This window comes from Cetorhinus maximus, chromosome 10 (assembly GCF_964194155.1).
Source record: "Cetorhinus maximus chromosome 10, sCetMax3.hap1.1, whole genome shotgun sequence".
NCBI lineage: Eukaryota > Metazoa > Chordata > Chondrichthyes > Lamniformes > Cetorhinidae > Cetorhinus > Cetorhinus maximus.
The window spans coordinates 133,624,133-133,637,069 of NC_135888.1; the positions used below are offsets into that span (position 1 = coordinate 133,624,133).

The 12,937-nt window shown below is 49.7% G+C and overlaps 1 protein-coding gene across 1 annotated transcript in view; it reads right to left on the reverse strand.

The window, feature by feature from the left end:
- gemin5 (gem (nuclear organelle) associated protein 5) overlaps window positions 1-12,937 on the reverse strand; it is a 75,380-nt gene that overhangs the window by 12,190 nt on the left and 50,253 nt on the right. The window contains exons 19-22 of the mRNA XM_078551189.1: window positions 12,342-12,437; window positions 7,844-7,981; window positions 3,819-3,966; window positions 1,167-1,286 (exon numbers count right to left, since the gene is read on the reverse strand). Of these exons, the coding sequence (XP_078407315.1) occupies window positions 1,167-1,286; window positions 3,819-3,966; window positions 7,844-7,981; window positions 12,342-12,437 (502 nt within the window). The remainder of the gene's footprint in view (window positions 1-1,166; window positions 1,287-3,818; window positions 3,967-7,843; window positions 7,982-12,341; window positions 12,438-12,937) is intronic.

A 12,937-nucleotide genomic window follows, 5' to 3' on the forward strand; every position in this document is an offset into this window, starting at 1 on the left:
TATTCCTTTCTCACTCATGTGTTAACCTGGCTTCCCTCTAAATACATCTATAATATGCACCTCAACCACTCCCTGCGGCAGTGAGTTCCACATTCTCACTGCCCTGACGGCTAAAGAAGTTTCTCCTGAATTCCCTATTGGATTTCTTGGTTGACGATCTTATATTGATGGCTCCCTAGTTCTGATCTTTCCTGCAAGTGGAAAAATCTTCTCTACATTTACCCTGTAAAACCCTTCCATAATCCTATGACCCCCCCACCAACCTGTCACCCCCACCCACCCTTCACCCCACGGCCTTCCCTTTTCTAGAGAAAAGAGCCTCATCCTGTTCGATCTTTCCTGATGGGTAAAATCCCTCAGTTCTTTCCAGTAAATCATCTTTGCACCTTCTCCCACGCCTCCACGATGTTTCCACTTTCGGGCGAGACGAGAACGAGGGTCACATGTACTTTTCCACAGTCATTTCTGCCTTTTCACAGGAAGACAGCGCCATCTGAATGATGGGGGTGGGGGAAGCAGATCAGCCTGTCTAAATGGCGCAGCTTATTCTCCCCCGAGATCATCTAACCGCATGGGTCTGGGCATCAAACTTGGCATCCTCTTGGTCAGTCTGAAACTGGGTTGGACATTTACCCAGGGCACCAGCCAGGGAGCTGGACTTTCTAATGTAGATGGCCGTAACATTTAAAAAAAGGGAGACCAGGACGACAAGATTATTCCTTCATTCAGAAGCCAGGGGTGATTAGGGTTGCCGACCCTCCAGAAACGAAAGGCTGATCTCCGGAATATTGCTACGAGCCAACAAGGGTGAAAACATGATAGTGGCGTTTAAAAATAATCAGCGTGATTTAATTTCCTTTTCAACACTTCAGTTATAAAAATATTGGAAATCGAATTTAAAAAGGCTGTTTGATTGATAGTCAAGCATCATCCAATCAGCTTTTGAAGAGTTTTCTGGCTTTCCAATTGGCTGGGTGGTGTTGGGGTTGGGGGGTGGGGGGAGAGAGGGGAAGGTGAGCTCCATGATGATGGATGGGTCAATTGTCCAATGGTGGTCCATGTGATGACTCCCCCATGAATATGTCCAACCAAAATTGGGATCCAGTGAGCACGACGCAAACTAGGGCGTGTTCTAGACAATTTCTTTGCCAAGGCTAAACTCTTACCACTTAGCTGCGATTGAGTAATGGCCATCTTTCTCCATGACATTAGCACAACTGGTGTAAAGCTCCTTCAGCACAGGGTCATCGGGTTGTAGACGGGCTTTGGCGATGGCAATGGCCTCTCTATTGAAACAGGAACAGCGTCATACACAACAACAACTTGCATTTATCTAGCACCTTTAACGCAGTAAAGTGTCCCAAGGCATTTCATCATAGCACCATCAGACAAACTTTGACACCGAGGTATATGTGGAGGTATTTGGACAGGTGACCAAAAGCTTGGTCAAAGAGATAGATTTTAAAGGAGCATCTTAAAAAGGAGCAGTGAGAGGCGGAGAGGTTTAGGGAGGGAATTCTAGAGCTTAAGGTCCAGGCAGCTGAAAGCACGGCCGCCAGTGGTGGTGTGGTTAAAATCAAGGGTGCTCAAAGAGGCGAATCGGATGAGCACAGATATCTCGGAGAGTTGTAGGGACGGGGGAGATTACAGGGATAGGGAGAGGGGCCAGAGATTTGAAAATATGGATGAAAATTATAGATACGAAGATTACCAGGAAACAATGAAGGTCAGTGAGCACAAGATTGATGGGTGAATGGGGTTTGGCACAAGTTGGGGATATCATTTCTCTCAATTTATTTAGATTTGTTTCGAAATTTACTCCCGGTGGTCCGAGATTAATTGTTGGAAAACAAAATGTCCAGAGAATTTTTATGGACTTAATTTGGATCTCCCAGTGCTGGAGAGGGTGGGGCGGGGGTAAAAACACAGTGTAAGGTAGAAAGAAAGGAATAACTTAACAGACGACTGACAAAAGGTGTCAGTGCTCACTGGCTGCGTGTTCTCCATGTGGGAGTGTGGGCAAGGATTACAATCAGGCTCCTCAATAAACAGACAGTGGAGCAGGATGAGAGACAGCATCGATTTTGGGGAAAACATGAGATGCGTTTACAGGTCAAAGGGTCAGCCCTGGGCTCCGTGTCGAGCGCACACACACTCTCATCCCAAACTCAGAACGGTAGCAAACAGCAAGAGGGGGATTAACAGATTTCCTGAGAGTACCGGTGAGCTGGGCAGCCAGATGAAATTTAACGCAGAGAGATGATTCATTTAAGTAGGAAGAATATAAGGGAAAGGCAATATAAAACAGAAACTACAATCTTAAAAAGGGGGTGCAGGAAAAGAGAGAGAGCTGGGGTCTTATGGACACAAATCTTTGAAGGTGGCAGGAATTGAACATAAACGTAAGGATGTGATGCTTCAGTTATACAGGGCGTTGGTGAGACCGCATCTCGAATATTGTGTGCAATTTTCGTCTCCTTATTTAAGGAAGGATGCAAATGCATATGAGGCAGTTCAGAGGAGGTTTACCAGATTGGTACCTGGAATGAGTGGGTTGTCTTATGAGGAGAGGTTGGACAGACTGGGCTTGTTTCCACTGGAGTTTAGTCGCGTGAGGGGCCACTTGATTGAAGTATATAAGATCCTGAACGGCACTGACAAGGTGGACATGGAAAGGATGTTTCCTCTCGTGGGTGAATCCGGGGCACAGTTTTAAAATTAGGGGTCGCCCTTTTAGGACAGAAATGAGGAATTTTTTTCTCTCAGAGGGTTGTGAGACTTTGGAACTCTCTGCCTCAGAAGGTGGTGGAGGTGGGGGTCATTGAATATTTTTAAGGCGGAGGTAGATTGATTCCATTGCCTAACAAGAATCTTAAGGTTATCGGGGGTAGATGGGAATGTGGAAATCGAAGCACAAACAGATGATCTTAATGAATGGCAGAGCAGGTGTGAAGGGCTGAATGTCCTACTGCTGCTCCTATTTCGTGTGTCCGTATGACAAGATTAGATAGCTGTTTGGAAAAGCATATGGGATCCTTGGTTTTGTCGATAGAGGCACAAAGTACATGAGCAAGGAAGCTATGCTAAACCTTTATCAACCACTGGTTCAGCCTCATCTGGAGAAGTGTGTCCAATTCAGGGGCCTACACTTTAGCAAGGACGTGAAAATCTTAGAGAGGATGTGGAGGAGATTTACTAGAACTGGTGCCAGGGTTGAGGGGCTTCAGTTAATGTGAAGAGACTGGAGAAGCCGGGACTGAATCTTCTCTATTCTAAGGAGGACGAGGGAAGATATGGTAGAGATGTTCAAAATCGTGCACAGTTTCTTTCAATTTAGACAAACCCAGTTTCCTCGGGTTAACTGGAAGGTCACAGGTGACTCCAGATCCACAGCAATGTGGTTGACCCTTAACTGCCCTCTGAAACGGTGTGACAAGCCACTGGGTAAAAGGGCAACAAATGCTGGCCTTGCCAGCGATGCCCATATCCCGTGAAAGAATTTTAAAAAAGATAATTACTTGAAAGGAAAAAAAAATTACCTGACTATTGGGAACAAGCAGGGGGTTAGGGGCTAAATGGAGGTAGCACAGGCACAATGGGCTGAATAGAGTCTTTCAGCACAGGAAGATCCCATGATTCTATGAAAGTGGTACCTCTGACAGCGCCAAACACTGCTGGGAGGTGCCAGTGTGGATTTGGTGCTCAAATCATTGGTGTTGACACTTGAACCCATAACCTCTGACACAGACGCAAGAGCCATGATCCCAAACTCCAACATCTAACCCCGTCCCAATGCAAACCACTCGTCCCCCACCTACCGAAACAGCTGGTGAGATTGGAGCAGCTTCACAGCTTCGTAGACCTTGTGAACGGACAGGAGGTAAGTTGCAGCCTTAATGTATTGTTCCTGGAAACACAGCTGCTTGGAAAAGGCTTCAATTGTCTTCATCCAAACCGCATACCCAGCTGAAAGGAACAAAGAGCAGTGTTTAATGTGGCAGAGTCTTCCCAGTGAACCTCATGACGGATGTCAGTACCTTTCCCATTAGAGGCAACTAGTGTCAGCAAACACTCCCAGGACAGGTACAGCACGGGATTAGATACAGAGTAAAGCTCCCTCTACACTGTCCCCATGAAACACTCCCAGGACAAGTGCAGCACGAGGTTAGATACAGAGTAAAGCTCCCTCTACACTGTCCCCATCAAACACTCCCAGGGCAGGTACAGCACGGGGTTAGATACAGAGTAAAGCTCCCTCTACACTGTCCCCATCAAACACTCCCAGGACAAGTGCAGCACGAGGTTAGATACAGAGTAAACCTCCCTCTACACTGTCCGCATCAAACACTCCCAGGGCAGGTACAGCACGGGGTTAGATACAGAGTAAAGCTCCCTCTACAGCATCCTCTACACTGTCCTGGGAGTGTTTGATGGGGACGGTGTAGAGGGAGCTTTACTCTGTATCTAACCCCGTGCTGTACCTGCCCTGGGAGTGTTTGATGGGGACAGTGTAGAGGGAGCTTTACTCTGTATCTAACCCCGTGCTGCACTTGTCCTGGGAGTGTTTGATGGGGACAGTGTAGAGGGAGCTTTACTCTGTATCTAACCCTGTGCTGTACCTGTCCTGGGAGTGTTTGATGGGGACAGTGTAGAGGGAGCTTTACTCTGTATCTAACCCCGTGCTGTACCTGTCCTGGGGGTGTTTGATGGGGTCAGTGTAGAGGGAGCTTTACTCTGTATCTAACCCTGTGCTGTACCTGTCCTGGGAGTGTTTGATGGGGACAGTGTAGAGGGAGCTTTACTCTGTATCTAACCCTGTGCTGTACCTGTCCTGGGAGTGTTTGATGAGGACAGTGTAGAGGGAGCTTTACTCTGTATCTAACCCTGTGCTGTACCTGTCCTGGGAGTGTTTGATGCGGACAGTGTAGAGGGAGCTTTACTCTGTAGCTAACCCCGTGCTGTACCTGTCCTGGGAGCGTTTGATGGGGACAGTGTAGAGGGAGCTTTACTCTGTATCTAACCCCGTGCTGTACCTGTCCTGGGAGTGTTTGATGGGGACAGTGTAGTGGAAGCTTTACTCTGTATCTAACCCCGTGCTGTACCTGCCCTGGGAGTGTTTGATGGGGTCAGTGTAGAGGGAGCTTTACTCTGTATCTAACCCTGTGCTGTACCTGTCCTGGGAGTGTTTGATGGGGACAGTGTAGAGGGAGCTTTACTCTGTATCTAACCCTGTGCTGTAGCTGTCCTGGGAGTGTTTGATGAGGACAGTGTGGAGGAAGCTTTACTCTGTATCTAACCCTGTGCTGTACCTGTCCTGGGAGTGTTTGATGCGGACAGTGTAGAGGGAGCTTTACTCTGCATCTAACCCCGTGCTGTACCTGTCCTGGGAGTGTTTGATGGGGACAGTGTAGAGGGAGCTTTACTCTGCATCTAACCCCGTGCTGTACCTGTCCTGGGAGTGTTTGATGGGGACAGTGTAGAGGGAGCTTTACTCTGTATCTAACCCCGTGCTGTACCTGTCCTGGGAGTGTTTGATGGGGACAGTGTAGAGGGAGCTTTACTCTGTATCTAACCCCGTGCTGTACCTGTCCTGGGAGTGTTTGATGGGGACAGTGTAGAGGGAGCTTTACTCTGTATCTAACCCCGTGCTGTACCTGTCCTGGGAGTGTTTGATGGGGACAGTGTAGAGGGAGCTTTACTCTGTATCTAACCCCGTGCTGTACTTGCCTAACAAAAATCTGTCAAACTCTGCCTTGAATAAATTCAATGACTCAGCCTCCACTACTTCCTGGGGAACAGGATTCCACAGGCTAACAACCTTTTGGGGGAAAAAGTTTCTCCTCATCTCCATCTTAGAAGGAAGACCTCTTCTTTTTAAACTCTGTCCCCTAGCTTTAGTTTCCCCTAATGGAGGGAACATCCTCCAGGGTATCCACCCTATCGAGCCCCTCAGAATCTTATATGTTTCAATAAGATCACTTTCATTCTTCTGGGCTCCAGTGGGTATCGGCCAATCGATTCAACCTTTCTTCATATGACAACCTCTTCATCCCAGGAATGAGTTCAGTGAACCTCCTCTGAACTGCTTCTAAAGGAATTATATATATATTTTAAATTAGGAGACCAAAATTGCATACGGTACCCAAGATTGGTCTCACCAAGGCCCTGTGCAGCTGCAGTAAAACTTGCCTACTTTTATATTTCATTTCCTTTGCAATAAATATTCCATTTGCCTTCCTAATCACTTGCTGACCCTGCATACTAACTTTGTGTGATTCATGCACCAGGACACCCAGGTCCCTCTGTACCACTGAGTTCTGCAGTCTCTCTCCATGTAGTCTACTGATTTTCCCTTCTTCCTGCCAAAGTGAACAAGCTCACATTTACTCCATCTGCCAAACTTTTACCCAAGACTCTTAACAGCCTCCTGAAATTGTAGAACGGTTACAGCACAGGAAGCCATTCAGCCCGTTCAGTCTGTACCTGCTCCTTGCAAGAGCAACTTCATTCAGTTGCACCAAGTTGCAAAGCAGCTTTTCAAGGTGGCCCAATGGGCAGCCCTGGGGTTGGGAATAAATGTCCGTCTTGCAAACACACGTCCAGAGATTGAACAATGAGGAGGAGTAGGCGAGGAAGGAGCTGGAACACGATCACCTCCTGCCCAAGCCTCACCGTCCGAGCTCGGCACAAATACCAACCTACCAGGAGGACAGAACATCCTGCGAAACCCACGCCCAGTCCGTACATTCAAGTGAACAAAGGGGAAGTTCCTTTTTATTTACTCTTTCAGGGGACGTGGACATCGCTGGCAAGGCCAGCGTTTGCTGCCCATTCCGAATTCCACCAGCTGCCGTGATGGGATTCGAACCCATGCCCCCAGAGCATTCGCCTGGGCCGCTGGATTACTAGTCTAATGACATCACCAGTACACCATCATCCACCACTGCACTTGTCGCCCCCCAAGTGGAGAAGACTGGAAGAAAGGAGGTTAGTTGAATAGGGAGGAAATGGAGCTCAGCATTGAGAAACTGCAGGGTGGATTCATTCAGCTGCTGCTGTTTTCTTGTTGAAGTTTATGCTCAGGTTTTTGGTGTCGCTGGCTGGGCCAGCATTTATTGCCCATCCCTAGTTGCCCTTGAGAAGGTGGTGGTGAGCTGCCTTCTTGAACCGCTGCAGCCCATGTAGTGTAGGTACATCCACAGTGCTGTTAGGGAGGGAGCTCCAAGATTTTGACCCAGTGACAGTGAAGGAACGGCAATATATTTCCAAGTCAGGATGATGAGTGACTTGGAGGGGAACTTCCAGGTGGTGGTGTTCCCATCTATCTGCTGCTCTTGTCCTTCCAGATGGTAGAGGTTACACTTTTGGAAGGTGCTGTCGAAGGAGCCTTGGTTAGTTGCTGTGGTGCATCTTATGGATTGTACACACACTGCTGCTACTGTGCGTCGGTGGTGGAGGGACAAAGCCATCCACTTGACTGGCACCACATCCACATTCACTCCCCCCACATCCCGCGAATGGATGTAAAAAAAAAATTTAGGACTGAGATGTGGAGAATCTTCTTCACTCAGAGGACAGTGAAGCTATGGAATTCTTTACGACAGAGAGCTGTGGGGACCTAGTCACTGAATATATTTAAGAAGGAAATAGATAGGTTGATGGACTCTAAAGGTGTTAAGGGTATGAGGAGAGCGCAAGCATTGAGCGTTGAGACAGAGGATCAGCCATGATCATACTGAATGGCGGAGCAGGCTCGAAGGGCCGAATGACTAATCCTGCTCCTATTTTCTATGTTTAAGCTGAGAGGCTCAGAGGGTCTGTAAAACTGGACACGAAAACTTACCCATGGGCGCCATAGCAACTAAAGTGTCATTCAGCTCCCCTCTCTCAGTGGCCAACTCCAAGGCTCCTCTTACATCGCCTTTCCACAACATCAGCTGGTAACACATCTCGGGGTGTCCGGCTTCTAGATGATTCTGACCTGTTAAGTAACATGAAGCAAACACACCAGGTATAAAAACCGAAGCAGGAAATAAAGCTCATTTTTATAAAAGAATCTGAACACCAATGCATTTTGTTTACCCGTTGCGTGGTCTGAGAAGGAATTTCACCATAAATATTCTAAATATTAAAGGTATCGAGGAACATGGGGATAGAGCGGGAAAGTTGTGTTGAGGTAGGAGATCAGCCATGATCTAATTGAATGGTTAAGCAGGCTCAAGGGGCCTAAAGGCCTACTCCTACGAACATACAAACAAGGAGCAGGAGTAGGCCAACTGACCCCCCGAGCCTGCTTAACCATTCAATAAGATCATGGCTGATCTGACAGTAACCTGAAACCTGCATCCCACCTACCCCGATAACCTACCACCCCCTTGTTTACCAAGAATCTATCCGCCTCCTCCTTAAAAATATTCAAAGACTTGGCTTCCACCGCCTTTTCAGGAAGAGAGTTGCAAAGACTCACAACCCTCAGTCATGAAAAAATTTTGCCCCATTTCTGTTTTAAATGGGCGACCCCTTATTTTTAAACAGTGACCCCTAGTTCTAGATTCTCCCACAAGAGGAAACATTCTCTCCACATCCACCCTGTCAAGTCCCCTCAGGATATTGTATGTTTCAATCAAATTGCCTCTTATTCTTCTAAACTCCAGCAGATACAAGCCTAGTCTGCCCAACCTTTCCTCATAAGACAATCCGCCCATTCCAGGTATCAGTCTGGTAAACCTTCTCGGAACTGCTTCCAACGCATTTACATCCTTCCTTAAATAAGGTGTCCAATACTGTACACAGTGCTCCACATGTGATCTCACTAACGCTCTGTATAATTGAAGCTTAATCTCCCTACTTTTGTATTCCATTCCCCTCGCAATAAACGATAACATTCTATTAGCTTTCCTAATGACTTCTTGTACCTGCATACTAGCCTTTTGTGATTCATGCACGAAGACACCCAGATCCCTCTGTATCTCAGAGCCCTGCAATCTCTCATCATTTAAGTAATATGCTGCTCTTTTATTCTTCCTGTCAAAATGGACAATTTCACATTTTCCCACATTACACTCCGTTTGCCAGATCTTTGCCCACTCACTTATCCTATCTGTATATTTTTGTATGTCTCATGTCCTCTTCACAACCTAACATTCCTACCTATCTTTGTGTCATCAGCAAATTTGGCAATCATCCCTTCATCCAAGTCACTTATATAAATTGTAAACAAATGAGGCCCCAGCACTGATCCCTGTGGCACACCACTCGCAACATCGTGCCAACTTGAAAAAGACCCATTTATGCCTACTCTGCTTCTTGTTCGCTAGCCAATCTTCTGTCCATGCCAATGTGTTACCCCTATACCATGAGCTTTTATTTTCTGCAATAACCTTTGATGTGGCACCTTTATCAAATGCCTTCTGGAAATCTAAGTACATCCACCGGTTCCTCTTTATCCACAGCACATGTTACTTCCTCAAGGAACTCCAATAAGTTGGTTAAACATGATTTCCCTTTCACAAAACCATGTTGACTCTGCCTGATGACCTTGAACTTATCCAAGTGCCCTGCTATAGCTTCTTTAATAATAGCTTCTAACATTTTCCCTATGACAGACGTTAAGCTAACTGGCCTGTAGTTTCCTGCTTTTTGAATAATGGAGTTACGTTTGCTACCTTCCAATCTAATGGGACCTTCCCCCAATCTAGGGAGGTTCAGAAAATTAAAGGCAATGCATCAACTGTCTCACTAGCCACTTCTTTTAAGACCCTAGAATGAAGTCCATCAGGACCCGGGCACTTGCCAGCCCGCAGCTCCAACAGTTTACTCAGTACCACTTCTCTGACAATTGTAATTTTCCAGAGTTCCTCCCTCCATTCCATTTCCTGGTTTATAGCAGCTTCTGGGACATTACCTGCATCCTCCACAGTAAAGGTCAGTGCAAAATATCTGTTCAATTCATCTGCCATTTCCTTGTTTTCCATTATCAATTCTCCAGACTCACATTTTATAGGACCAACGCTCACTTTGTTAACTTGATTCTTTTTAAAATATTTATTGAAATTCTTACTATGTTTTTATATTTCTGGCTAGCTTTCTCTCATACTCTAATTTTTCCCTCCTTATTAATCTTTTAGTCATCCTTTGCTGTTCCTTATATTCTGTCCAACCTTCTGGCCTTCCACCTGTCTTTGCACAATTATATACTTTTCCTTTAAGTTCAATACTATCCTTTCTAATTAACTACGGATGGTGTGTCTCTATCTTGGAATTTTTCTTACTCGTTGGAATGTATCTATTCTGTGTATCCTGAAAGATCCCCTTAAATGTTAGCCACTGCATCTCTATTGACCTACCCTTAACCTAATTTGCTAACTCACTTTCTCCAGCTCAGCTTTCATGCTCACATAATTGCCCTTATTTAAGTTTAAAAACATAGTCTCAGACCCACTCCTCTCTCCCTCAAACCGAATGTAAAATTCAATCATATTATGATCACTGCTGCCTACCTTCACGACGAGGTCATTAATAAGTCCCATCTCGTTGCACAATACCAGGTCTAGTACAGCCTGCTCTCCGGTTGGCTGCAGAACATGCTGTTCTAAGAAACTAACCCGGAGACATTCCATGAACTCATCTAGGCTACCTTTGCCCATCTGATTAAAATCTCCCATGATTATAGTAATGCCTTTTTAACAAGCTCCCGTTATTTCTTCCTTTACGCTCCATCCTACCATGTGGTTACTATTAGGGGGTCTGTACACTTCTTGCTTTTACCATTTCTCATCTCCACCCAAACCGTTTCCACATCCAGGTTTCCTGAACTTACCTCATCCCTCTCCATTGTACTCATACCCATCATTAACTAACGGAACCACCCAGCCACCTTTACCGGACTCCCTGTCCGTCCGAAATGTCCTAGGCCCTTTAATATGCAGGTCCCAATCCAGCTCGGTGGGAGGGCAGTCGCCCGGACACAGGCAGCTCGGACGCGGGCAGCTCGGCGGGAGCGCAGTCGCCCGGACGCGGGCCGCTCGGCGGGAGCGCAGTCGTCCGGACGCGGGCCGCTCGGCGGGAGCGCAGTCGCCCGGACGCGGGCCGCTCGGCGGGAGCGCAGTCGCCCGGACGCGGGCATCTCGGCGGGAGCGCAGTCGCCCGGACGCGGGCCGCTCGGCGGGAGCGCAGTCGCCCGGACGCGGGCAGCTCGCCCGGAGCGCAGTCGCCCGGACGCGGGCAGCTCGCCCGGAGCGCAGTCGCCCGGACGCGGGCAGCTCGCCCGGAGCGCAGTCGCCCGGACGCGGGCAGCTCGCCCGGAGCGCAGTCGCCCGGACGCGGGCAGCTCGCCCGGAGCGCAGTCGCCCGGACGCGGCAGCTCGCCCGGAGCGCAGTCGCCCGGACGCGGGCAGCTCGCCCGGAGCGCAGTCGCCCGGACGCGGGCAGCTCGCCCGGAGCGCAGTCGCCCGGACGCGGGCAGCTCGCCCGGAGCGCAGTCGCCCGGACGCGGGCCGCTCGCCCGGAGCGCAGTCGCCCGGACGCGGGCCGCTCGGCGGGAGCGCAGTCGCCCGGACGCGGGCAGCTCGGCGGGAGCGCAGTTGCCCGGACGCGGGCCGCTCGGCGGGAGCGCAGTCGCCCGGACGCCGGCCGCTCGGCGGGAGCGCAGTCGCCCGGACGCGGGCAGCTCGGCGGGAGCGCAGTCGCCCGGACGCGGGCCGCTCGGCGGGAGCGCAGTCGCCCGGACGCCGGCCGCTCGGCGGGAGCGCAGTCGCCCGGACGCCGGCCGCTCGGCGGGAGCGCAGTCGCCCGGACGCGGGCCGCTCGGCAGGAGCGCAGTCGCCCGGACGCGGGCCGCTCGGCGGGAGCGCAGTCGCCCGGACACCGGCCGCTCGGCGGGAGCGCAGTCGCCCGGACACCGGCCGCTCGGCGGGAGCGCAGTCGCCCGGACACAGGCCGCTGGGCGATAGCGCAGTCGCCCGGAGCGCAGTCGCCCGGACACGGGCAGCTCGGCGGGAGCGCAGTCGCTCAGACACGGGCAGCTTGGCGGGAGCGCAGTCACCCGGACACGGGCAGCTCGGCGGGAGCGCAGTCACTCAGACACGGGCAGCTCGGCGGGAGCGCAGTCGCTCAGACACGGGCAGCTTGGCGGGAGCGCAGTCACTCAGACACGGGCAGCTCGGCGGGAGCGCAGTCGCTCAGACACGGGCAGCTCGGCGGGAGCGCAGTCACCCGGACACGGGCAGCTCGGCGGGAGCGCAGTCACCCGGACACGGGCAGCTCGGCGGGAGCGCAGTCACCCGGACACGGGCAGCTCGGCGGGAGCGCAGTCACCCGGACACGGGCAGCTCAGGCCTTACCTTCCTCTTCAAACATCCTGTATAAAGCTGGTCTGTCCACAAAGAGTCCCAACTGGATTTCCTCCCCTGACCCCGGCAATCTCTGGCTCCCAGACTCTGCAACATCATGGACAGAAAGCAGAGTTATAGAGGTAACCTTCCACACACAACAAGCAATCGCACATTCTGAGGGGTACGGAAACATCGTGGTTATGTTACGGGACTAGTTCAGAAGCCGGGACTAATGATCCAGAAAAACGAGTTCAAGTCCCACCACGGCATATGGAGAATTTAAATTCAGTTAATTAAATAAATCTGGAATATAAAAAAAAAATCATCTGGTTCACTAATGCCCTTTAGGGAAAGAAATCTGACGCTCTTACCTGGTCTGGTCTAGCAATGTGGGGTTGACTCTTAACTGCCCTCTGGAATGGTCTAGCAAGCCACTCAGTTCAAGGGTAATTAGGGATGGGCAACAAATGCTGGTCTTGACTATGATGCCCACATCCCAACAATGAATTAAAAAAAACATCTGAGGAGAACAGGAACTTTTTCATCTGTGATGCTGCTCTTGGTCAAATAGCCAGCTTGCATGAAAATGATCATTTCCAAAGTAT